Source organism: Leucoraja erinacea, chromosome 16 (genome assembly GCF_028641065.1).
Source record: "Leucoraja erinacea ecotype New England chromosome 16, Leri_hhj_1, whole genome shotgun sequence".
NCBI lineage: Eukaryota > Metazoa > Chordata > Chondrichthyes > Rajiformes > Rajidae > Leucoraja > Leucoraja erinaceus.
In genome coordinates, this window is record NC_073392.1 from 2870133 (window position 1) to 2896528 (window position 26396).

The window sequence follows — 26396 nt, forward strand, 5'->3', positions numbered from 1 at the left end:
CTGCCTTCTCCCCATATTCCCTGACTCCGCTATCTTTAAGAGCCCTATCTAGCTCTCTCTTGAAAGTATCCAGAGAACCGGCCTCCACCACCCTCTGAGGCAGAGAATTCCACAAACTCACCACTCTCTGTGAGAAAAAGTGTTTCCTCATCTCCGTTCTAAACGGCTTACCCCTTATTCTTAAACTGTGGCCCCTGGTTTTGGACTCCCCCAACATCGGGAACATGTTTCCTGCCTCTAGAGTGTCCAAACCCTTAACAATCATATATGTTTCAATAAGATTCCCTCTCATCCTTCTAAATTCCAGAGTGTACAAGCCCAGCCGCTCCATTTTCTCAGCATATGACAGTCCCGCCATTTAACCTTGTAAACCTATGCTGCACTCCCTCAATCATGGCTGATCAATCTTTCCCTCTGAAACCCATTTTCCTGCCTTCTCTCCATAACTCCTGACACCTGTAATAATGAAGAATCTATCTCTGCCTTAAAAAAAATCAAGTGACTTGGCCTCCACAGCCTTCTGCAGCAATGAATTCCACAGATACACCACACTGACTGAAGACATTCCTGCTCATCTCCTTCCTAAAGGAATGTCCTTTCATCGACTCCCACCCAGTGGAAACATCCTCTCCACATCCACTCTATCCAGACCTTTCACTATTAGGTAAGTTTCAATGAGGTCCCCCCCTCATCATTCTAAACTCCAGCTGGGAGAGGCCAAGTGCTGTCTGCACAGAAGTATTAGATTTTAACAACTGACACTTAGGTAGAATATGTATATTCAAAATTTTAATTAGGTAACTCATGATGTCACATACGAATTAAAACCAAGTCGTTTTCAAAAAGTAGGGACAGCAGGACTAGACATTGAGATAAAACTTTTATATTGTCAGCTTTGGTGGTTATTCTAAACATTAGTTCTTTATGTTTTCATTGTCTATGATGCAAATTTTCCACAGTCAATATTTATTTGAGTGATACCATCACAACATGACCACCTAGACTTAAGACTATGACTCAAGCTATCTGTCGCTGTTTGCCCAGAAATAAAATAAAATTATATACATTTTTTAAATACCTATAAAACAGCTATTACCGTAATTATACCTGGGGCAATCAGTGCCCTCCAAATTTAAATTGCACAAAATTAATATCGGAATCAATTAAATTGACAATGTTGTATAAACTTTTATTTCATCTGATTCATGTCAATGCATTACACAGACACCTTTCATTATCCAAATTTTGATTATCCAGTTTCATTAAGACATGTCAGCCCTGGAGAAATAACCTCAGTCACACTGAATAACATCGCACCCTGATATCAAAAGCAACATGCAACACTTAAAGAAGTTACAACTTGCATTACAATAGAGCCCTAAGTAGATAGAAATGCCATCGTGAAACCAAGCATGTTCAAGAATTTGTTATATAAAAGTTCTGATATTTACACTGCAATAGGGCCCGCAGCCTGATGCTTGTCTTCCAGCAGAAAGAAAGAATGGTGGAGTGTGTAGCATTAAACATGAGTGATGATGGATGAATGAATCTGGTCTACTGAAACCAGCCATAGTGCAAAAAACATGTACTAATTTAAACATGTCATCTTGCATTAAACTAGCCAGCATCATAAAAGATTATTGACGAAAGACCTTTGAAGTTGTTACACTACATAACAGGGTTGCCCTGGCTGTTATGGTGGATCCAAGGGTGAAACGTCAAAGGAATTTCTACACAATCAATGAATTTTCCAGAACGAAAATATGCTTTCCCAATTCTAAATTGAGCATCCACCATTTTGCTCAAATCTATGCTGCGGCCACACCCAATATTATTAAAGTGACAGTAACAGGTGACAGTTGTCACAGAATGGAATGGTATCAAAGCAAAGTGTTCTGGAATGATCCGATGCATCACAAAGTCCAAACAAAAAGGGTGAACAAAATGTTAAAATAATCATTCATTGGGTACAAATGTATTTGATGTTAAATTCTTAAGCTATTACAGAAGTTATGTACGGCCAGTAGCTTCAATTGGAAGATAAATTGGAAGAAATGTACTTTCACCACAATGAGAGAACTAAATTATCGGTTTAAACTTCCAACTTACAAACAACCTACCACAAATGTTGGCAACAATTAAGAGGTCAAAAATCAAGTTGTGCTATTCCCAAAAAATGCTCCAGAGACCACAATATTTAAGAGTTGAAAACTAGTCAATAGCAATAGGATAAAGTTACCAATCATGTCCTGTTAAATAAAACAGAGTCGCCAGATTGAAGGTGGTGCCAGGTCTAGGATTTGGACAGTTCAGCTGACAGCCAGTCAAGTCCTTCATACAAGCCGTTTCCTTCGGAAGCACACGTAGCCTGAACGTACCACTGTCCAAAAACAAAACCGCGTTAGACAAGGGACCACGTCAACGTATCTATCAAATTTAGTACAGAAACGGTTCAGAAAATAACAAACGCTTGTGATAGAAATGGACGTTTTCCTAGATATTACAGATTAAATTTGACAAATTTAGCGTGGAGTTTGCATGCTCTCACTGTGACCCCGCGGGCTTCCTCCCACCCCCCCCCCCCCAAACATGCAATTCTGTAGGTTAATTAGCCTCTGCAAAATTGCCACTGATATGTAGGGAGTAGATGAGAAAGTGGGATAACATAGAACTGGTGCGAGCAGGTGATTGATGGTCAGTGTGGACTCAGTGGGCTGAAGGGTCTATTTCCATGCTGTATCTTTCAATCTAAATTCAAGTAGATTGCCCATGAATTAGCGGGTCAGCGATCAGGAGCTAGTGTCTGGAAGGGCATCAGAACTTGTTTTTGAGAGATACCGCGCGCCCTTCGGCCCACCGAGTCCGCACTGACCAGCGACACCCGCACACCAACCTACACACACGGGGGACAATTTACAAGCCAATTAACCTACCGACCTGTACATCTTTAGAGACATAGAAAATAGGTGCAGGAGTAGGCCATTAGGCCCTTCGAGCCTGCACCGCCATTCAATATGATCATGGCTGATCATCCAACTCAGTATCCTGTCCCTGCCTTCTCTCCATACCCCTTGATCATTTTAGCCACATCTAACTCCCTCTTAAATATAGCCAATGAACTGGCCTCAACTACCTTCTGTGGCAGAGAATTCCAGAGATTCACCACTCTCTGTGTGAAAACATTTTTTTTCATCTCGGTCCTAAAAGACATCCCCCTTATCCTTAAACTGTGACCCCTTGTTCTGGACTTCCCAAACATCGGGAACAATTAGAGTGTGGGAGGAAACCGAAGATCTCGGAGAAAACCCACGCAAGTGACGGAGAGAACGTACAAACTCCGTACAGACAGCACCCGGAGTCAGGATCGAGCTCGGGTTTCTGGTGCTCTGAGGCAGCAACTCTATCACTGCGTCACCGTGCCAGCCTGCAGAGTATTGTACTTTCTACAGAGAATCCCCAACTTTCCAGCAAGGATTACTGATTTATGATCAGATGACAATATCTGGAATTATTTTGTGGGAATGCAACTTCACAAGCTTTGATATAAAGCTGTATAAGTCAACCTTTTGCCAAGTCTTCAACTACAAGCAGAGCACCCATTTCATATAAACGCATCCACTGTGGACAAGTTAAACGCTTTGTGCTCAGGGTGAAATACTTTAAAGAACACACTTTAGCACAGCTGTTGCCTCACAGCGGCAGAGGCCCAGGTTCAATCCTGACCCCGGGTGCTGCCAGTGTGGAGTTTGCATGTTCTTCCTGTGACCAAATGGGTATTCTCCGGTTTCTTCCCACATCCAAAATACCTTTGGGGTTTGTAGGATAATTGGCGTCTTTCAATTGCTCCTGGTCTGTCAGGAGTGGATGTGAAGCTGGGATAATATAGAACTAGTGTGAATGAGTGATTAATGAATGGTCAGCGCAGACTCGGTGGGTCAAAGGGTCTGTTTGCATGCTGTATCTCGAAAGCAAACTAAACTAAACCACAGAACACTAAAGCTAATAAAGTTCTTTAGAACCTGCAAAAATGGACCATAGTTCTGTGGTATGGGAGTTAGATGTGGCCCTTGTGGCTAAAAGGGATCAGGGGGTATGGAGAGAAGGCAGGGATGGGATACTGAGTTGGATGATCAGCCATGATCATATTGAATGGCGGTGCAGGCTCGAAGGGCCGAATGGCCTCTGCTCCTGCGCCTATTTTCTATGTTTCTATGTGAAACATCTTTTTAAAAATTGGCTTATTTTTCATATTCTTTCAACCATTTCTTCTCCAAATAATAGATGCTGTTATCGAATAATTCTGAATCACTGGCCCCTTGCTCTGCAACACCAAGAACCAGGCACAGTGGCGCAGCAGTAGAGTCGCTGCCTTACAGCGCCAGAAATCCGGGATCAATCCCGATTACGGGTGCTGCCTCTACGGAGTTTGTACGTTCTCCCCGTGGGTTTTCTCCGAGATCCTCAGTTTCCTCCCACACTCCAAAGAAGAGAGTCCTAAGTAGGTGAATTGGCTTGGTATAGGTGTGAATTGTCCCTAGTGTGTGTAGGGTCGTGTTAATGTGTGGGGGTCGCTGGTCGGCATGGACTCGGTGGGCCGAAAGGCCTGTTTCTGCACTGTATCTCTAAACTAATAAACTAAACTCCTCTTTTTTATTGATGTTAATGGAAAGAATGATGCGTACGATATGATGCTGGCTATAATGTATAAACTATAATATTGGCCAGGTGTCACTGGGAGGGAACAGCTCTTCACTGCTTTCTGGTCCTTTAATCCCTTCTCGTCTTTGTTTCTATAGCCTGTAACTACCCATCTCCCAATCCACCCTCCTTCCCCTCACCTGTATCCAACTATCCCTTGCCAGGCATTGTCATGCCCCCATCCTTCTCATAGTCATAGAGTGATACAGTGTGGAAACAGGCCCTTCGGCCCAACTTGCCAACAGCGGCCAACATGTCCCAGCTACACCAGTCCCACCTGCCTGCGTTTGGTCCATATCTCTCCAAACCTGTCCTATCCATGTACCCGTCTAACCGCTTTTTAAATGTTGGGATAGTCCCAGCCTCAACTACCTCCTCTGGCAGCTTGTTCCGTACACCCATCACCCTTTGTGTGAAAAGGTTACCCCTCAGATTCCTAGTAAATCTTTCCCCCCTTTATCTTAAACCCATGTCCTCTTGTCCTCGATTCATCTACTCTGAGCAAGAGACTCCGTGCATTCTGCTCCAGCTTTCTCTCCCCCACTGCAATCAGTCAGAAGAAGGACCCTGACCCGAAACATCGGCTGTCCGTGATCTCCAGAGATGCGCCTGACCCCACAGAGTTACTCCAGCACTTTGTCATCTAGGCAAGATTCCAACACCTGCAGTTCCCACTGTCCCAAGTGCAATAATACCTCTGACACATATATCGAATGCCTACATTGTAAACAGTAAAATATGTATGTTAGTGACATTCGGCGGGTTATCAAAGACTCATGATCCTTACAACTTTGTTGTGAAGGTTCCGCAGTCCTAATTTATCTGTGATTTCGGTGACGGACAAGGCATTTGGCAAGTCTTGTTTGTTGGCAAAGACTAGTAAAACGGCATTTCTTAATTCATCTTCTTGAAGCTGGAAATAAAAGGCATGAGTTAGTTCGGTACGGAAGCAGAAGGTGACTAATTGTCCCGGCACGATGCTCAGAGACATCTCCGGAGCAGGAAACCTTCTCACAGCACCAACCTTCTCAGTCATGTTCCGAATCTTACACGTTTCAGCAAGATCACAGCGCCCTTCCACACTCCATGGCACACAGAGCCATTCTGCTGCTATGTGTACAAGATCATGAGCAGAGTAGATAGGGCAATTACCTAAAGCAGGGGAATCAAGAACCAGAGGACATGGGTTCAAGGTGAGAGGGGAACAATTTAAAATGAACCAGAGGGGCAACTTTTACCCCCCACAGAGGGCAGTGGGCGTATGGAATGAGCTGCCGGAGGAGGTAGTTGAGGCAGGTAGTATAACAGCATTTAAAAGACATTTGGACAGGTACATGGATAGGACTGGTTTAGAGGGATATGGGCCAAATGTGGGCATGTTGGTCGGCATGGGCTGAAGGGTCCTTGTCCCAATCCCTGTAAATAAGGAGTCCAAAACTCCCTTGAATTTGTCCAATTGTGCTATCCTTTTCTTACATTTCCTTAAAAGAGTTGAGAATTTAACCTGGCAAGCTACTTGTTGTTAGACATATTAGTTTGTAGAATTTCCTCCTTTCTTGAAGGGAACAACATAGACTTGGGGTTATTGGCTTAGTCTTTTGCACTATTATTGTTTGTTTTTATGTGTTTATATATATGTATATACACACGCACACCCACATACATACAGTGGCTTGCAAAAGTATTCATACCCCTTGAACTTTTCCACATTTTGTCACTTTACAACCACAAACGTAAATGTATTTTGTGTTGGTCTATCACATAAAATCCTAATAAAATACATTTACGTTTGTGGTTGTAACGTGACAAAATGTGGAAAAGTTAATGGGGTATGAATACTTTTGCAAGCCACTGTATCTACACACACACACATGTTGAATTTTGTTCTCGTTTATTATATTGTTTATAGTGTACTATGTTGACATATTGTGTTGTGCTGCTGCAAGTAAGAATGTAATTGTTGTATCTGGGACTCACGACAATAAAACACTCTTGACTGTTATATTTGAAGTTTGCTGACAAATAAACATTTGGTGCTTGGCCTTATTCCCATTAGGCCGAATGGAGCAGCTGGGTTTGTACACTCTGGAGTTTAGATTGATGAGAGGGGATCTTATTGAAACATATAAGATTATTAAGGGTTTGGACACGCTAGAGGCAGGAAACATGTTCCCGATGTGGGGGGGGGAGTCCAGAACCAGGGGCCACAGTGTAAGAATAAGGGGTAAGCCATTTAGAACCGAGATGAGGAAACACTTTTTGACACAGTTGTGAGTCTATGGAATTCTCTGCCTCAGAGGGTGGTAGAGGCTGGTTCTCTGGATGCTTTCAAGAGAGAGCTAGATAGGGCTCTTGAAGATAGCGGAGTCAGAGGATATGGAGAGAAGGCAGGAACGGGGACTTGTTTGGGGATGATCAGCCATGATCACATTGAATGGTGGCGCTGGCTCGAAGGGCCGAATGGCCTACTCCTGCACCTATTATCTACTGATATCCCTACAACCGGGATTTAATGCAAGAAGTATTTACTTATAACCATTCACAAAGTGGCAAGAGTGACAGAAACATACCATTTTATTCAGCTCCTCTGCTGCCTCTTGAATTCTCTCCCGATCATTGCTGTCGACCACAAAGATAAGACCCTGTTGTAAGATAGAAACATTTTGCATTTGAGATTTACTTTGTGGAAAAAACAGGGAATAAGAATTTTTTGCAATCATAATCACAGAAATGTTGGTGGTTATGAGTTAAAACGCGCTTTCATTTTCATGGGCGGCACAGCGGTAGAGTTGCTGCCTCACAGCACATGATCTTAACTACGGGTGCTGTCTGTACGGAGTTTGCACGCTCTCCCTGTGACTGTGTGGGTTTCCTCCCACATCCCAAGGATGCGCAGGTTTGTAGGTTAATTGGCTCTCTGTAAATCGTCCCCAGGCTAGTTAGCCTGGACTTCGGTGGGCCATTTTCCACATTGCATCTCTAAACTAAGCTGAACCATACCATCTCTCTCATGTACCTACGCGTAACACACAACCCTTCCACAATCCTAAGCACTATGCTGAGCAGAGGTATGCATGTAGACACAAAATGCTGGAGAAACTCAGCGGGCGAGGCAGCATCGATGGAGAGAAGGAGCTGCTGACGTTAACGTCACCTATTCCTTCTCTCCATTGGTGCTGTCTCACCCGCTGAGTTTCTCCAGCATTTCGTGTCTACCTTAGATTTTACCAGCATCTGCAGTTCTTTCTTAAACAGAGGTGTGCATGCAGTATGTTGCCGCTGTGTTCTGGGCTGTGATGATTTACCTCCGTGTTCTGGAAATAGTGCCTCCAGAGAGGCCGGATTTTGTCTTGTCCGCCAACATCCCACACAGTAAAACACGTCCTGCTGTACTCCACTGTTTCCACATTGAATCCTTAGAAACAAAGAAAATTATTGAATGAACGAATGTTTTTTGCCCAAGTAGTCACATACAAGGAATTTGCCTTGGTGCTCCGCCCGCAAGTGACAACATGACATACAGTGACAGTTAGGAATGACACATAAAACATTAAACAACAGAGACAGCAGCAGCGCCGCAGCTTGGCGCCAACCCGGAGCATGCGCCCTTTTTAGGACGGGCACCTACAGAAGTTGAACCGGATGGCATCACCCTGCTGCGGACTTCTGCTGCCTCAAACGTCAGAAGCAGAAGATTAATAATAAAACATTAAGGATTAAACATGTGAATTAAATAAAATACCAGAGCACAGACCAGAGGTACACAAAAATGGAGTCTCTCCAACATTTTTGTCTACATTCGATTTTTCCAGCATCTGCAGTTCTTTCTTAAACAGAGCATATACCAGTATCTGTTCATCATTAGTTGTTCATAAATAAGTGAAATAACACTGTTATGTGCTATTAAAGTTGCCAGGGGTAAACAGGATGAAAAGGTTTGGGAACCCCTAATCTAGGTAAAAAAATGACAGCGTCTCAATAACTCTAAAGCCATTATCAGAACATTAACTTCCACACAGCTGGTCGTTTTTACTGATCACACAACTTGCAATAGCTGCACTGAAAGTTTTACTTGCAACCAATTCAAAATTGCTCAGTGGAGGGTTATATTATTCCTTTACTAAGCTTACACCGCTTGACGGTTTCTGTGGCAACCAAAGATATTAGTCAGTAAAATAACCCTGCTCAGAATAAAATGTCCTTCCTTTTGGTAAGTGCATCAATCTTGTTAATTTTTAAAAATCTAGAGCAAGGGTTCCCAACCTTTGTCGTCCCGATTACCCCAGGCAACTTTAATAGCACATAACAATGTTATTTCACTGATTTATGAACAACTAATGATGAACAGATACCAAACTATAGATAATAGATAATTTCTGATGCTAAATCAGAATGAGGCACCTAAATCTAGAAATTAGCAAGAAACACGCATAACAGATCTTGAAGATAGACAAAAATGCTGGAGAAACTCAGCGGGTGAGGCAGCATCTATGGAGCGAAGGAATAGGCGACGTTTTGACCCGAAACGTCACCTATTCCTTTGCTCCATAGATGCTGCCTCACCCGCTGAGTTTCTCCAGCATTTGGGTCTACCTTCAATTATTCCAGCATCTGCAGTTAGTTCTTAAACAGATCTTGATGCTGAGTCAATAAGTGGAGCTGGGGGTAAAATATGAAGACCTGACAAATGAAGCGTTCCTATAATATTCAAGAGAAACCATTCATCAATAGTTTATTGACACTCAGTTTAAACTCACCAATGGTCGGAATAGTTGTTACAACGTCCCCGAGTTTCAACTTGTATAAGATGGTCGTTTTACCAGCAGCATCCAAACCAACTGGAAGGAAAAACAAGTTACGTTTATTTTACTATTGAAGGAAAGAAAACATACCACTGCAGATGATAACTCTGGGTTTTGGTGTGGCCACAGAGGACCATCAGGGAGACAGGAATGAGGAAATAGATGATATATAACGTGAAAAAATGCAACATCGTTCACTTTAGTGGAAAGATGGTGCCATTGATTTTTAAATGGTGCAAGATTGAAGGCTCTTGTCTGAAGAAGGGTCCTGACCAGAAACATCATTTATTCATGTTCTCCAGGGATGCTGCCTGACCCAGTGAGTTACTCCAGCACTTTGTTTATTTTTTGTTGTTGTAATCCAGCATCTGCAGTTCCCTGTTTCGATATTCTGAAATGTAATATTTAGATGGAACTGGCCTGTTTTGCAAACATTTTAAGTTAAAAAGCAGTGTCCAAAAATGACTGGAATGTAAAAGCAAACAGAATCTATTAGGAGTGCCACAATCTAATGAATTGGTCATCATCGGATTTTATTGCCTTAAACATTCCAGGATAAAAACTGGCTTGCTGACACTGTCAACAGTACAGGTCGATTGCTCTGACAATTCTTCCCTCGTTACACTCAGTCTAAGGAAGTGTCTTCACCCAAAGCATCACCTGTCCATTCCTTCCACAGATGTTGCCTGACCTGCTGAGTTGCTCCAGCATTTTGCTCAAGATTCCCGCGCCTGCAGTTCCTTGTGTCGTCATCTTTTTTTTGTAATCTAACCTTCTTCTGCCCCCAGAATAAAATGAATCAACTTGCTTCCAGGTTTCACTCAGATCAGGAGACTAGTAAATTAACCTCAATGCTGTATTGCAAGTCCTGAGTTTAAGCAAAACTTGGCAAGATCTTCCCAGTCTTTAAATAAACTCACTCTTGCAAAATGCAGCAAAAGTTCAGAGTCAAACAGCACGGAAACAGGCCCTTCATCCCAACCTTTCCATGGTGAACAACATGCCCCGTCTAGAATAGTCTCACCAGCTGAATTTGGCCCATATCCCTCTAAACCTTTCATGTCCATGTACCTGTCCAAATGTGCTTTAAATGTTGTTATAATACCTGCCTCAACTACATCCTCTACCAGCTCGCTCCGTATACCCACCACCCCTCTGCGTAGAAAAGTTGCCCCTCAGGTTCCTAATTCCCCCCTCCCTCCTCACCTTAAACCTATGAACTCCATTACTTGACTCCCGTGCCCTGGGTAAAAAGACTGTGCATTCTTCACTTGATCCATTCGCCTCATTTTATACACCTCTGTGAGATCACACCTCAGCCACCCGAGCTCTGAGGAAAAAAACCCTATCCTACCCACCCTCTCCCTGTGACGCAGGCCCTCGAGTCCTGGCAACATCCTCGTAAATCTCCACTGTACTCTTTCCAGCATCGGAAACTCCAAGCCGCTGAGAGTGTTCTCCGTTCCAACGCCGGAGCTGCTCCGATCATCCCGGCGAGAGGGCCTGAAACATCGGGCCGCCCGTAGCGGCGACTACGGAGGGCTCATAGACCCCGACCACGAGTGGACAAAGAGGAAGATGATTTAACTTTGCCTTTCCGCACAGTGGGAAACGTTGATTCTGCTGTGTGGGGGGGATGTTGATGTTAAATTCTATCGTGTGCTTTCTTTTTATTCGTATGACTGTATGGTAATTCAAATCTCACTGTACCAATTGGTGCATGTGATAATGTCTCATGAGCTTAACAACATCCTGCCCACAGCAGTGCGAGCAAAACTGAATGGAGTACACCAAATGCGGCCTCACTAACCTGTTGCACAACTGTGACGTGATGCGCCAAGTTCTGTACTCATTACCCTTACAGGTGACGTGTTAAAATGTGCCCATTCTTTGCTGTTTCAGTGGGTATAAGAACACTGTTGGCAGAACACCAAACTAGTAGCATAAATACAGACAGGAGCGGCAACATCGACTCACAGGCTCCTCGCAAGGTGGTAAGCACACCACACACTGCCCTGACTCCATATGGAATGCATTTCCAGAATTGAACATTAATTTTGCCACACGTGGAATAAAACCATTCCCAAATCAGCCCTAAACTTAAATTGAAGATAGCACACATTTTATTTATCTATTATTCCGATGTAGAAACATAGACAATAGGTGCAGGAGGAGGCCATTCGGCCCTTCGAGCCAGTACCGCCATTTATTGGGATCATGGCTGATCGTCCCCTATCAATAACCCATGCCTGCCTTCTCCCCATATCCCATGACTCCACTAGCCCCTAGAGCTCTATCTAACTCTCTCTTAAATCCATCCAGTGATTTGGCCTCCACTGCCCTCTGTGGCAGGGAATTCCATAAATTCACAACTCTCTGGGTGAAAAAGTTTTTTCTCACCTCGGTCTTAAATGACCTCCCCTTTAGTCTAAGACTGTGGCCCCTGGTTCTGGACTCGCCCAACATTGGGAACATTGTTCCTGCATCTAGCTTGTCCAGTCCTTTTATTATTTTATATGTTTCTATAAGATCCACCCTCATCCTTCTAAACTCCAGTGAATACAAGCCTAGTCTTTTCAATCTCTCCTCATATGACTTGTTTTAATTGATGGCCTCCCACAGGAAGCTGTACTACATTCTCATGGACAGAGCTAAAGAAACAAGGGCAGGAGAGGCCCCAGCTACAACCTCCACAAACCGGTCGCACCAGTTCACACTGGGCGGGCGCTCTGCTGAGAAGCTTCACTGACCCGAAACATCACCTATTCCTTCGCTCCATAGATACGGCCTCACCCACTGAGTTTCTCCGGCATTTTTGTCCACCCTTGGAAAAGGTTCCGTGTAACAATAGAAGGACTAGGAAATGACGTGTTGGAGATTATGTGGGAGGAGATGACATGCGCGTGCAGTTTTGCGATTTGCAAAAACAAAAAAAGTACCAGCTTGTCGCTGCTTATGTGGCAGTTAGCAGAGGAGTAGCAAGGGACAGGGATTTCAGGACATCAATGGAATGCGGTTGAAAGAGCCAGGTGCAGATGAGGAGGCAAAGAGATGCGGCAAACTGAAATAAGCACAGATCAGCATTATAGCGGAAACAGGATAAAAAAGAGGGAAAATTATAAACTGAAGGTAGACAAAAATGCTGGAGAAACTCAGCGGGTGAGGCCGCATCTATGGAGTAAAGGAATAGGTGGCGTTTCGGGTCGAGACCCATCTTCGGACCCTTTTACCAGCATCTGCAGTTCCTTCTTAAACATCTTGCAAATTAGCAACTTCTCTTTTTTTCTATTATTTATCCAAGATTATAATCTAAATTCTTATGTTTGCACTTCAGCCATGGGGTTTGTGGAGTTACAAGTGAAATTGGGGATGCTTGAAGCCAGCCCAGATACACGAGAATTTCCAAGAATCCAGCGGACAGATGTTAAACCAAGCAAACATCTACTCCGAGTGTAGTGAAAATTCAGATGTTCTCACTCCTACAGACTTTAAATGCTGAAGGTGTCAAAGAATTCTCAAGTGTCTTTAAAGGAGTGAAATCAAATACGCATTGACAGCAAGCCAAAAAGGATAAAATTAGGGTAGATTTAATATAGACCTTTAAAAGAGATGGGGAAGAGGGGGGGGGGAAATTATGTAGCAGTGCCCTGGGAAGAAGAGATGATTAAGTAAATATGACGGGACACAATCGACCAGAGGTAGAGGTGGACAGAGATCTGAAACACCTTGCCAATCGGGATGATAAAGCAAGGGCAACACATGAAAAGGGTTTGGGTGAATTAGATTGCGAGTCACAGAGTTAGGGGTACAGTCTCTGAACATTTCAATAGACAATAGACAATAGGTGCAGGAGTAGGCCATTTGGCCCTTCGAGCCAGCACCGCCATTCAATGTGATAATGGTTGATCATCCCCAATCAGGACCCCGTTCCTGCCTTCTCCCCATATCCCCTGACTCCGCCATTTTTAAGAGCCCTATCCAGCTTTCTCTTGAAAGCATCCAGAGAACCTGCCTCCACCGCCCTCTGAGGCAGAGAATTCCACAGACATTTCCTCACATGGCTGTCCATTTGCATCTCCAACCTCACTTTCGCCTGCACATCTACACATTTGAAATCTCAGCTGAGTCTTTGGCTGCTTTCCACAACATTCCTCAACCCACTGATGTATCGAATCATCCTCACCTCCACCGTTACCCCAACAGAGTCACCATGCCCTCTTTTGTATTGTTCATTCTAGGTTGTCGCATGTTTCGGTAAACAGACACAATCAGCAGCACTCATCGAAGCCGGATATTGAGCAAGACAATTCAGGCAGCATCCGAGCAGCAAGTACCATGCGACATCACCGCTCCCCGAGCAGTATCTGACCAAATCAGCATTTGGCAAAGGCAAGTGCTATTGGAACAGCTCTGCCCAGGACAGGAAGGCTCTGCAGAGAGAACGCACTATGGGACTACAATCACCCCCCTGCAGAACCTATACACCAGGAGGTGCAGATCCAGCAACATAATGAAGGACCCCTACCACCCCAGCAACGGACTGTTCCAGCTGCTACGGTCAGGCAAGCACCTCCGCTGTCACACTGTGAAAACAGAGAGGATGAGACGGAGTTTCTTCCCACAGGTCATCAGGACTGTAAACTCTTACCTCACCTGGGAGTAATCTACTGTTGTGTTGTGTCTTTTAATTTTTTTTCTTCTAAAATGTAAATACTGATTCTGTTCTATTCTGTTCTGTAGTTTTTGCACAATCCCGCAGGCATTGCCACTTTCATTTCACCGGACAACTTGTATGTGCATGTGACAAATAAACTTGACTTGACTTGGCCTTATTGCCATTTGCATTACAAATTGTGGACCATGAATGGTGAACACATAATGTCACAAATGCTTCAATATACAATGACTGACTTGCCTCTCTGACACACGAAGGTGCAAGCTCGGTTCCCACCCCCATAAAGCAAGTGACCGGGTGTTGACTCAATCCACTAAACATTTCCAACATCACGTACTACTGTGAAAGGAATTTCTTTCCAGCTGTTATCAAGCTACTGCACCATCCATTCAACAACTAAAGAGCCTCCTGACCTCATTAGAGCCCCTCGGTCTACCTTTAATTGTACTTTAGGCCCCCCATTCTTCCTCACGTGTGACCACAAATATGAAACATTGTGGAATACATATCTTCTAATTCTGAAAGCATTGCTGTCATATGTTGATAGATTGGAGCGGCTGGGCTTGTATACTCTGGAATTTAGAAGGGTGAGAGGGAATCTTATTGAAACATATAGGATTTTTAAGGGTTTGGACACGCTAGAGGCAGGAAACATGTTCCCGATGTTGGGGGAGTCCAGAACCAGGGGCCACAGTTTAAGAATAAGAGGTAAGCCATTTAGAACGGAGATGAGGAAACATTTTTTCACACAGAGAGTTTTGAGTTTTCTCTCTGCCTTAAAGGGGGGTGGAGGCCGGTTCTCTGGATACCTTCAAGAGAGAGCTAGATAGGGCTCTTACAGATAGCGGAATTATGGCAGGAACAGGGTACTGATTGTGGATGATGAGCCATGATCATATTGAATGGCTCGAAGGGCCGAATGGCCTACTGCTGCACCTATTGTCTATTGTAGGTATGTCGTTTTGTTCTGCATAATTCATATTTTTTTTCGAAGCTTATCAAGTTAAATATTTATACTATGTCTGTTTAGGGTCAGAGGTCAAATACGGTGGGTCACGTGTGTGACTTCACACGGAAGCATTTTTCATAACTCACTTTTATCTTACAAACTCTTGTGAATTTTAAATAGCTACCAGAATATTCATATCTTTAGCAGACATGCATTATAGTTCTGTAGGAAGGAAAATAGCCATGAATAAGATTAATCTCTTACACAAATCTTTTAATATATTACTTCATGTGACGCCATTTGGTAACGTGTGTGACATTTTGGTGCACTTTCCAAAGAATGGCCCTTTACTGGACTTTATCTTGCACTAAACGTTATTCTTTTTATCTTATATCTGTACACTGTGGACAGCTTGGTTGTAATCATGCATAGTCTTTCTGCTGACCGGATAGAACGCAACAAAAAAGCTTGTCACAGTACTTCAGCACAAGTGACAATAAACTAAAGTAAACTTTAAATAGACAAAAGATTCTGGAGGAACTCAGCAGGTGAGGCAGCATCTATGGAGAAAAGGAATAGGTGACATTTCGGGTCGAGACCCTTCTTCAGACTTATTCAGGCGGACACAGTAGGCTATGTGGGAGAGCTGGGATGGGGAGGGGAAGGAGGGAGAAACCAAGGACTACCTGAAATTAGAGAAGTCAATGTTCATACCGCTGGGGTGTAAACTACCCAAGCGAAATATGAAGTGCTGTTCCTCCAATTTGCGCTGGGCCTCGCTCTGGCCATGGAGGAGGCCCAGGACACAAAGGTCAAATTCGGAATGGGAGGGGCAGTTGAAGTGCTGGGCGACCGGGAGATCAGGTTGGTTTGTACGGACTGGGCGGAGGTGTTGGGTCAAGCAGTCGCCGAACCTACACTTGGTCTCGCCGATGTAGAGAAGGTGACACCTATGACAACGGATGCAGTAAATGAGGTTGGAGGAGGTGCAGGTGAACCTCTGCCTCACCTGGAAATACTGTTTGGGTCCTTGGATGGAGTCGAGGGGGGAGGTAAAGCGACAAATGTAGCATACCCTGCGGTTGCAAGGGGAAAGTACCAGGGGAGGGGGTGGTCTGGGTGGGAACGGATGAATTGACCAGGGAGTTACGGAGGGAATGGTCTCTACGGAAAGGAGAAAGGGGAGGAGATGGGAAGATGTGGCCAGTGGTGGCATCCCATTGGAGGTGGCGAAAATGTCGGAGGATTATATGTTGTATGCGACGACTGATGGGGTGGAACGCGAGGACAAGGGGAACTCTGTCCTTGTTACGAGTGGGGGGATGGGGGAGTGAGAGCGGAGCTGCGGGATATAGAAGAGACCCTGGTGAGAGCCTCATCTGTAATAGAAGAGGAGAACCCCCGTTCCCTAAAGAATGAGGACATCTCCAATGCCCTGGTGTGGAACACCTCATCGCTGTCCGGAATACCACTGACACATAGCTATCTTGACTACACTTGTTCCCACCCTACTTCCTGTAAGGACTCTATCCCCTACTCCCAATTCCTCCGTCTACACCGCATCTGCAGGTGGGGGGGGGAGGGGAGATAGTCAGGGAGGGGAGGGTCAGAGGGAGGGGAGAGTCAGGGAGTAGTCAGGGAGGGAGGGTAGAGTCGACGGGGTAGTCGGGGGGGGGGGAGGGAAAGTCGGAGGAGGGGGGGGGGGGGGGTTCAGGTGGAGGGTAGGGGAGAGTGAGAGGGTAGTCAGGGTGGGAGTGAGTGGAGAGTCTGGGAGGGGGGGTTCAGGTGGGAGTAGTAGGGGGGGAGGGGGAGAGGGTGGGAGGGAGGGGAGAGTCTGGGGGGGGGGTCAGGTGGGGGGGAGGGAGGGGGGGGGGGGGGGGGGGGTTCAAGGTGGAGGGGGAGGGGTAAGGGAGGGAGGTGAGTCAGGGGAGGTGTAAGGGAGGGGGAGGGGGGGAGGGGAGGGAGGGAGGGGGGGGAGTGGGGGGGGAGGGGGGAGTCGTGAGGGGGTGGGGGGGGGTCGGGGGGGGGGGGGGGGGGGGGGGGGGGGGGGGGGGGTCAGGGGAGGGGGTAGAGGTGGAGAGTCGGGGGGGGGGGGGGGGGGGGGGGGGGGGGGGGTTCAGGTGGAGAGTGAGATCGGGGGGGGGGGGGGGGGGGGGGGTTCAGGTGGAGGGGGGGGGGCGGTAGTCAGGGGGGGAGGGAGGGAGTGAGGGGGAGAGGCGGGGGGGGACCGTGAGGGGGGGGGGGGGGGGGGGGGGTCGGCCACCGGGTTCAGGTGGGGGGGTAGGGAGGGGGGGGGGGAGTCGGGAGTCGGGGTAAGGGGGGGGGGGGGGGGGGGGGTGGAGTGAGAGGGGGGTAGTCAGGGGGAGGGAGTGAGGGGGAGTGGGGGGGGAGGTTCAGGTGGAGGGGGAGGGGGGGGGGGGGGGGAGGGAGGTGGGGGGGAGAGTAGGGGGGGGGGGACCGGGAGGAGGGAGGGGGGGGGGGGTGGGGTCGGGGGGACCGTAAGGGGGGGGGGGTCGGCCACCGGGTCCAGGTGGAACCCCGGGCCCGCGGCAGTTCCCCTCCATCCACTCACCCATGAGTATGCGCATCTGGCGGGAGCCGAAGTACCTCTTCAAGAGGGATGAGATGCTGAGACCCATGGCTGCCGCCCGACCGTCCACCCGCCAGCCAGCCAGCCGCGCCACGTCACCCGCCACCGCCAGCGCGCTGACGTCGCCGCCGCCCCAAACGCGCTGACGTCAGGCCGCCGCCACAAACGCGCTGACGTCAAGCCGCCGTCGTCGCCACAAGCGCGCTGACGTCAGGCCGCTACAAACGCTGACTTCAAGCCGCCGCCGCTGCCAACGCGCTGACGTCAAACCGCCGCCGCTGCCAGCGCGCTGACGTCAGGCCGCGACCGCTGTCAGATGAGGGCGTCAGCACACCTGGAGCCACAGGTGTCACAGGTATGTATACCTTCCATTTACCAGCATCTGCGGTTCTTTCTTCAATGTTACGGGTGAGCACTTATTGAGCTGACTACGTGTGTTTTCATTTACTTAGTGAAATGAATAACTCATTAATAATTTATAAAATAAAGTCCCCATAAATAATAAATTATTTCACCAAATAAGTAATATTTAGTAAAAATATCATGATATTGCAATTATTAGTGAAATAAGATCACGTGATAGGAGCAAATTAGGCCATTCGGCCCATTAAGTCTACTCCACCATTCAATCATGGTTGATCTAACAAGATGAAATAAGATGCCCTGTTTTTAACACCTCTTCTGTCGGGATTTTGCTGATGGGTCTGCCCAGGACAGAGCTGCTCTTCGGAACTAATGCTCCTCCTCAACACAAGCCCCGTCAATAGTTCTATTGTCTCTTCCGCTCCCCCAACAATCATCAAAGTCTTCAACACTGCACAACATCAACCTCAGCTCTGAACAAGAGGACACAAAGTGTTGGAGGAACTCAGCAGGTCGGCGGCATCTCTGGAGAAAAACGATGGTTGACATTTCGGGTTGAGTCCCTTCTTCAGATCGACCCAAAACGACAACATTATGAACCATGCATGGGTGCACGCAGGACTTGTTTTTATTTTTGCTCTAGTACAAAGGTTATTAATTTCTTGTTTTTTAAACTTTAGTAATATCTTATCTATGTATTGAGTTCATAGGCCTGTTACTGCTGCTGCATTTCGACAGGCACATGGATTGGAAAGGTTTAGAGGGATATGGGTCAAACAAACAGGGAGGATTAGTGTAAAACGTGGGCAAGATGGGCCATAAGGCCTGTTTCCCTGTGTGTGGCTCTATGATTCTACAAGAGTATCATTGTTGGTACACATGACAATTAAACACTCTTGACCCTACACTCACTGCATATTATCTAAATTAATTAATAAGTTTATTGGCCAAGTATATTCACATACAAGGAATTTGCCTTGATGCTCCACCCGCAAGTAACAACATGACATACAGTGACACATTAAACATTAATAAGAAAACATTATCGTTTAAACATGTGAATGAAATAAAATACCAGAGCAAAAGGAGGCTACAGATTTTTGGTTATTGAGTGGAGCTACTACTCGTGGAAAAAAAGCTGTTTTTATGTCTGGCTGTGGCAGCTTTGACAGTCCAGAGTCGCCTTCCAGAGGGAAGTGCTTCAAAGAGTTTGTGGCCAGATTGAGAAGTCAGAGATGATATTACCCGCTCACTTCCTGTCCCTTGCAGTGTACAGCTCGTCAATGGGGAGAAGGTTGCAGCCAACAATCTTCTCAGCTGATCAGACGATTCTCTGCAGCCTCCAGATGTCGTGCTTGGTGGCTGAGCCAAACCAGACCATGATGGAGAAGGTGAGAACAGACTCTACGATGGCCGTGAAGAATTGGACCATCATTGCCTGTGGCAAATTGTGTTTCCTCAGCTGCTGCAGGAAGTACATCCTCTGTTGTGCCTTTTTGACTGTGGGATCGATGGTGGCCCCCATTTAAGGTCCTTGGAGATTATGGTTTTTGGGAACTTAAAAGACTCCACAGATGTGACTGTGGTGTTGTTGATCGTGAGTGGGGTGGTCTGCTATCAATTCCACTGTCTTGAGAGCATTGAGCTCCAGGTTGTTACGAAGGCACCAGGATGCCAGCTGTGTCACTTCCTGTCTGTAGGCAGATTCCTCGTCATCCTGCATCCGTCCAATCAGGGTTGTGTCATCCGGAAACTTGAGAAGCTTGACAGAGGAGTCAGTGGAGGTGCAGTCATTAGTGTAGAGCGCGTAAATGAGAGGGGAGAGTACACAGCCATGCGGTGCTCCTATGCCGAGGGTCTGCGGGTCCGAGATGTGCTTTCCCCAGCTGCTTTCTGTCCGTCAGGAAGTTGGTGATCCACTGACAGTCATTAAAACCAGTAAATCATGGGTACAGGGACAATAGTGGAGGTTTTGAAGTACACAGGGACTGGTTGAAAATGTCTGCGTAGACTGGTGCCAGTTGTTCGGCACAGAGCTTGAGGGTAGAGGGGGGGGAAAACATTGTCCGGTCCTGGAGGTTTTCGGCTTGTCTGTCTTCTGAATGACTCACCTCAATTTCTATTGTTGGTGATGGAGAAGTGGGCAGACTGAAGCTGGGCAGCAAGGAGGGCGAAGGGTTCAATCTTTGCAGACTGGAGTCAGGCTGTGAGTAGGCATGAGGTGTTGGTGGGGGAGGGGGTACCATGGTTAGATTTCTGTTTATCGAACCTGCAGTAGAACTCATTCAGGTTGTTGGTCAGCTGAAGTCCAAGAAGTGGGGGGGTCCTCTTGTAGCTGGAGATTTTTCTTGCCCTTCCAAACTGAAGAAGCATCACCAGTTGAGAACTTGCTCCTCAACTTCTCAGAGCACCTTTCCCTGGCAGCTCCGATTCCTCTTCTCGGCTTGGACATGACCTGCCTGTAGAGGTCTGCATCCCCGCTCCTGTAGGCCTCATCTTTAGACTGGTGGAGCTGTCTGAGTTCTGCCGTAAACCAGGAGTCGTCGTTGTTGAACCAGTTTCGGGTCCTAGTGGGAATGCAACTGTCCTCACAAAAGCTGACATACAATGTCACAGTGTCTGTATACTCATCGAGGCTTGTGGTTGAAAAGCAATCAATATTGCATTTTCCATTACTTTGTCAACCAACACTTGCAGTTCCTTTTATCTCATCTCCCTGCTTGATCAGTGCTGCTTGCTGTCATTTTGAGATAACACCTATAGATCTCTCTGCTGATGCACAATCTTCTGTGGTATGCACTAATATAAATCAAAGGTTCAAAGGTTCTTTATTTGTCACATACACCAATTAGTGCATTGAAATGCGGATTGCCATCCGCAACAACAAATGCCAAGTAAGAACCTCAATTTGATAGTAACATCGAGCAACTGCAGGTTTCAATTATATATCCACAAAATAAACAAAGTTTTAAAAATAGTTTATTAGAAATGTTGTAGGGTGACTTAGTGCTTTGGTAAAAACAAAGCCTGGCCATTTCTCTGAAGACCAATGTATGCTTGTGAATATCCTGATTTTTCATTCTTAAAAGTTAGACCACATTTAAATACAAATATTCATTATTCTACAAATTAGTAACATCTTTTCGTATGAGAATAGAAATCTATATAAAAGTGTAAGCAAATTAAAATATACATTTATGCAAATAACCAGCAGAGGTCTTTGCTCAGCTTATATGAATATGGATACGTAATTTGCATTAGTAGTGAGACCTCCTAGGCCACATTGCTCTGCTTGCACAATGCTGGCACCAAACATGTCCTGTGCTTGACACCGCACCGTGAAACTTGATTGTTAAAATCATCACATTCTGAACACAGACACACACTCAGTTTTAGGCAGTGATTTGTTAGTTTTTTCCTACATCTTCATCCCAGGCAAGCATGCTCGCACTGACGAACCTCCTGGAAAAGCCACGAGCAACACTCGGCTCAGTCTTCCCACGTCCCGCTCCGCTGTGCTGCAGGGTTACTTTCCTTGCCACGCTTCTTCCGTTTCCCAGTACTCCTCTGGAATGCATGTCCGTGCCCCCTTTTTCCGATTAAATATCTTTAAGCAGAACCGTGCAAAGATCATGTTGTGCCGTTCTTCAGCAGGATGCTTTGCAGGTCTTCTGGCAACGATAGAATTATTGCTTCAATATGCATCTGCAGCTTCTGCAGTGTGTCTTGTTTCACGGGAAGGCATTGCTGTTTGGCCTGAAACTTCATTCATAAAATATGTATTAAGAACATCTCTTATTATTTTACAAATATTACAGACATATTTCAACAATAGAAACATAGAAAATAGGTGCAAGAGTAGGCCATTCGGCCCATCGAGCCTGCACCGCCATTCAATATGATCATGGCTGATCATCCAAATCAGTATCCTGTACCTGCCTTCTCTACATACCCCCTGATCCCATTAGCCACAAGGGCCACATCTAACTCCCTCTTAAATATAGCCAATGAACTGACCTCATCTACTTTCTGTGGAAGAGAATTCCACAGATTCACCACTCTGTGTGAAAAATGTTTTTCTCATCTTGGTCCGAAAAGACTTCCCCCTTATCCTTAAACTGTGATCCCGTGTTTTGGACTTCCCCAACATCGGGAACAATCTTCCTGCATCTACCATTAAGAATTTTGTTGGTTTTTCCTTACCAATTTCTCTTTCAACTTTAGCACTAAATCCACCACCTCGACCTCTGTGTGCTTCTGAATCCAGATCAGTAAATCCTGGGAAGAAACAGGTCAGATTGATGTTAATCTAAACATGTGGTCTGATGCTTTTCACAGATCATCTCAATGGACAGTAGTCAAGTGCCTGTCCCACTTGGGTGACGTTTTCGGTGACCGCCCGATAAGAGGTCGTCACGGCGCGGTTGGTGCGTGATGCGGCATGACGCAAGTAGTGACACGCAGTGTCTCCCTGCCGCCCCTGGATTTTGGAATGTTCAAAATGTTCAGGCGACATTTGGTGTCTTATCATGTCGATTGCCATCACACGCTGACGTACGCTGCCCTGCGCGTGACGCCCAGTGACGTGGGTATCTAAAGCGCCGACTTAACCATTAAAAAGTTATTGGTCTTTAAATTTATTGTAGACTAGACCAAGTGCAGACCCGTTGGGTCTGCTCCCCCAATGGTGTGATCCCCCAACCCAATATTCCACCATGCACCCGTCTCCTCCAACGGAACTGAACCCGTTTCCAAATGTAAGATTCCAGCTCTACCCTGCCTCCCTCAGCAGTGGATTGAAAAAAACTCCAATTTCACCTCCCCTGCCTGCTGCAGCAGTTCCAATTGCAATACCAATTGGCCCTCCCCCTCCTGTTGAAGCACTTGCTGTGATATCCCATTGAGGTGAAAAGTTCAGAGTGTTCCTGTCTTGCAACTTTGTTTTGAAGTGTGTTGGAAGCTGATAGGAAGGAGCAGTGAATCAAAAGGCAGAAAGGCAGCCAGACGGCAGCCACACAGTTTTAATATATAATAGATAGATAAGTTCATTTCCAATTATATTATTATACTTCGGTGTAACCTTCTTGTGTTGTGAAGGCGGGTGACGCGGTGTGTCGTAGCTTGACGTGACGCGGAGTGTCGTTAGGGCGTCAGTCACTGACATTTGCAGTCGCCGAAAAAAATCGCAAAGTGGGACAGGCCCTTAAGGATAGACATTGGTTTTGTTCAGTCAAGGGTGCTTAATTGTCATATATCAAATAACTGTTCAAACTGCTTCATTAGTTGGAAGTTTCTCCTCCTTGGTTGGGAGACCCACCTCTCAAAATAGTGATTGACAGCTTGACCCTTACATATAGAGACTAAGGTTCGTCTTAGAAATATAAGTTGTTATAGTATAAAACTCCCAAAAGGTGAGAGTAGTTACAGATGCTCTAAACAGATCATCAGTCATAAGGAATAGTAGTAGAATTAAACCAATTGGTCCATGAAGCCTATCTGCCATACAATCATGGCAGGTCTATCTCTCCCTCCTAACTCCATTCTCCTGCCTTCTCCCCATAGCCTCAGACACCCGTGCTAATCAGACAAGGCTTAACATCTTGACTTTTAGGACTCTAAAGTGTACGCTCAATATCATAAAGGAATTATAGGGCAGTTGGCCAAATATTTAAGAAGGAACTGCAGATGCTGGAAAATCAAAGGGAGACAAAAATGCTGGAGACTCAGCAGGTGAGGCAGCATCTATGGAGACCGAAGGGTCTCGACCCGAAACGTCACCTATTCCTTCAGTCTGAAGAAGGGTCTCAACACGAAACGTTGCCTATTTTCTCTGCTCCATAGTTGCTGCCTCACCCGCTGAGTTTCTCCAGCATTTTTGTCTACCTGACCAAATATTTATTTGTCCGGATTGATGATAGAGGGGCAGACCATTTGAAAATGTTCCTCTGATCACGATCGATGTACTTGCTTTAAAAGAAAAACCCGCCAGTTATACATCACTGCTGATAGGTTCTGAGGCTCACTACTCCATCCTCAACTGAGAGAAATAAATATTTGGCCAACAGGCCTCCCATTCCTTAGATGACATGTCCCACCTGTCGTACATTGTAGAATGAAATATTGTTACAAGGCAGGAAACACAGCCTACGTTTCGCTGCCTTTGCTTGTACTCACTGCCTCACACAAAGCCTCCAAGTGCAGGGCCTCCAGTTTTTGTGTCATCTCCTTCCACCTCGACCTGAACCAACCGTCAAAGTTTGGCGATTTCAGGAACTGCCTTAAGTGTAATAGGAAACAATTATAACAAGTCAGCAAAACGCAATGGATGACTGCGCACGCCTCTTTAAGTTTCATTTTTCTATGCGCGGCACAGTGGTGCCGTGGTAGAGTTGCTGCCTTACAGCGCTTGCAGCACCAGAAACCTGGGTTTGACCCCGACTACGGGTGCTGTCTGTACGGAGTTTTGTACGTTCTCCCCGTGACCTGCGTGGGTTTTGTCCGTGATCTTTGGTTTGGTTTGGTTTGGAGACCATTTCTCCGTGATGGTCGTAAATATGCAGGTACATACTTTTTTCCCCGCAAATCATCCCGCGGGCCGGATTGGGCCCCTTCGCGTCTCCCCGCAGTGGGACCGGTAGTTGGGGCGGCAGCCGCACATGCGCAGTCGGGGAAAATTACCCGAAGACAGCCAGAATCTTATTCTCTTTTTTCTACTTTCTTTTCATCAACTTTCTTCATTCATTCTTCTTTTTTCGTCTTCTTCACACACTATATATCTCGCGTCTTTCTATCCTTTACTATCTAATTTATTTTTCTTATTCTTATTCTTCTTTATTATAACAAAAAAAAAAGAAGTTGTACATAAAATGTATTATGAAAATATATATTAAGCACTTTGGTGCCATATGATTGTACTTCTAATAAAATAAAATATTTAAAAAAAAGACAGCCAGAATTTCATGAATTTCGGATAATTTCCTTCAAAGTGGAAACACTGTGCTCTGGTTTCCACCCACAGCCCAAAGATGTGCGGGTTTGTAGGTTAACTGGCCTCAGTAAATCGCAGCTGGTTTGTGTGGAGTGGATGCGAACACTAGACCTCTGTGGGACAACAGAGGTCTAGTGTGAGCGGGTGATCGATGGCCCATGTGGGCTGAAGGGCCTATGCCCATGCTGAATCTCTAAACTAAATAAATAGTTCTGGTTTGTGTAATTTCTCCACGCATTTTCACACTTGGTGTCCATTCCGGTAACTCTGCAGCATCCAACTGAGATCAGTTGAAAGTTTTAGACAATGTGGGAACATTTCTCCAGGTGTATAACCAATTATTGGCACCAGCAGTCACATCCTACCTGTAGAGACCTATCCAATCCCCTTTTAACCGGGAGGTCAGTTGAGGTCCTGCTTTTTCCAGAGTTTTCATGAACTCGTCTTCACTGAATGGCTTCAACTGTGGAGGACTCTGGAACCAGCATTGAGACACAACATGGAAAGTCCAGGTTATATATACAAGCAGCAATGAAAAAGGACAATTTTCTGAAAAGGTTGAATGTCCTGACTTACCTTCCACGGTGTGATACTCTTTTGCAAAGGCATCAAGCTGGCTACATATCGTTCCTGAAATAAAATGTGTCCAGTCTACAATTGAGAACATATATCACCGCTTAACTAGTTCCTAAAACCCCCTCAAAATTGAGGATGGTCTGTCCTTTTCGCCATGGCAGGGGATCTAAAACTGGATGGACAGCACAGTGGCGCAGTTGCTCACAGCGCCAGTGACCCAAGTTCAATCCTGACCCCGCCGTGACCGCATGGGTTTCCTCCAGGTGTGGGAAGAAACGCAGATGCTAGATTAAACCGAAGCATCTCAGGAGAGAAGGAATGGGCGACGTTTAGGATCGGGATTCCTCCCACATCCCGAGGACATGCAGGTTTCTAGGTTAATTGGCTTTGGTAAAAAATCCTAAATTGTCCCTAGTGTGCAGGATTGTAGCTAATGTACAGGGTGATCCATGGGCGATGAGGAATGGTTTAGAGGGATATGGGCCAACCACGGGCAAATGGGACTAACTCAGGTTGGCACCTGGGGAGTGAAGGGCCCCATTTACCAGCTGTATAACTCTGAGAGTTTAAAAACGAACGTTTTCAATTGGGTTAACTTACTAGTGGAATGATGAAGCTTTGAGTCAGTTCCAAGAAGTATCGTCTGAGGATTACACACTGTGCTTCTGAAGGACGCTTTTGCTGTATACCCTGAAGGGAGACAAACAAAACCCAATGTGGATGGGCAATATTGAACAGATACTCAAACTTACACC

General features: G+C 45.8%; 2 protein-coding genes across 2 annotated transcripts in view; both read right to left on the reverse strand.

Moving 5' to 3' along the window:
- Positions 1–1163: 1163 nt before the first annotated feature.
- On the reverse strand, positions 1164–17853 carry LOC129704463 (ADP-ribosylation factor 4-like). The gene is made up of 6 exons (XM_055647558.1): positions 17697–17853; positions 9456–9536; positions 8004–8113; positions 7269–7340; positions 5486–5611; positions 1164–2380 (listed from the first exon to the last, which is right to left on the reverse strand). Exons 1-6 carry the CDS (start codon positions 17761–17763, stop codon positions 2294–2296), a joined length of 543 nt encoding a protein of 180 aa, XP_055503533.1. The 5' UTR covers positions 17764–17853; the 3' UTR covers positions 1164–2293.
- Positions 17854–21040: 3187 nt separating this feature from the next.
- The window catches only part of dennd6aa (DENN/MADD domain containing 6Aa), a 37176-nt gene continuing 31820 nt past the window's right edge, over positions 21041–26396 (reverse strand). Inside the window, exons 15-20 of the mRNA XM_055647555.1 lie at positions 26242–26331; positions 25642–25695; positions 25431–25540; positions 24252–24354; positions 22281–22355; positions 21041–21839 (exon numbers count right to left, since the gene is read on the reverse strand). Of these exons, the coding sequence (XP_055503530.1) occupies positions 21708–21839; positions 22281–22355; positions 24252–24354; positions 25431–25540; positions 25642–25695; positions 26242–26331 (564 nt within the window). The 3' untranslated portion in view covers positions 21041–21707. The remainder of the gene's footprint in view (positions 21840–22280; positions 22356–24251; positions 24355–25430; positions 25541–25641; positions 25696–26241; positions 26332–26396) is intronic.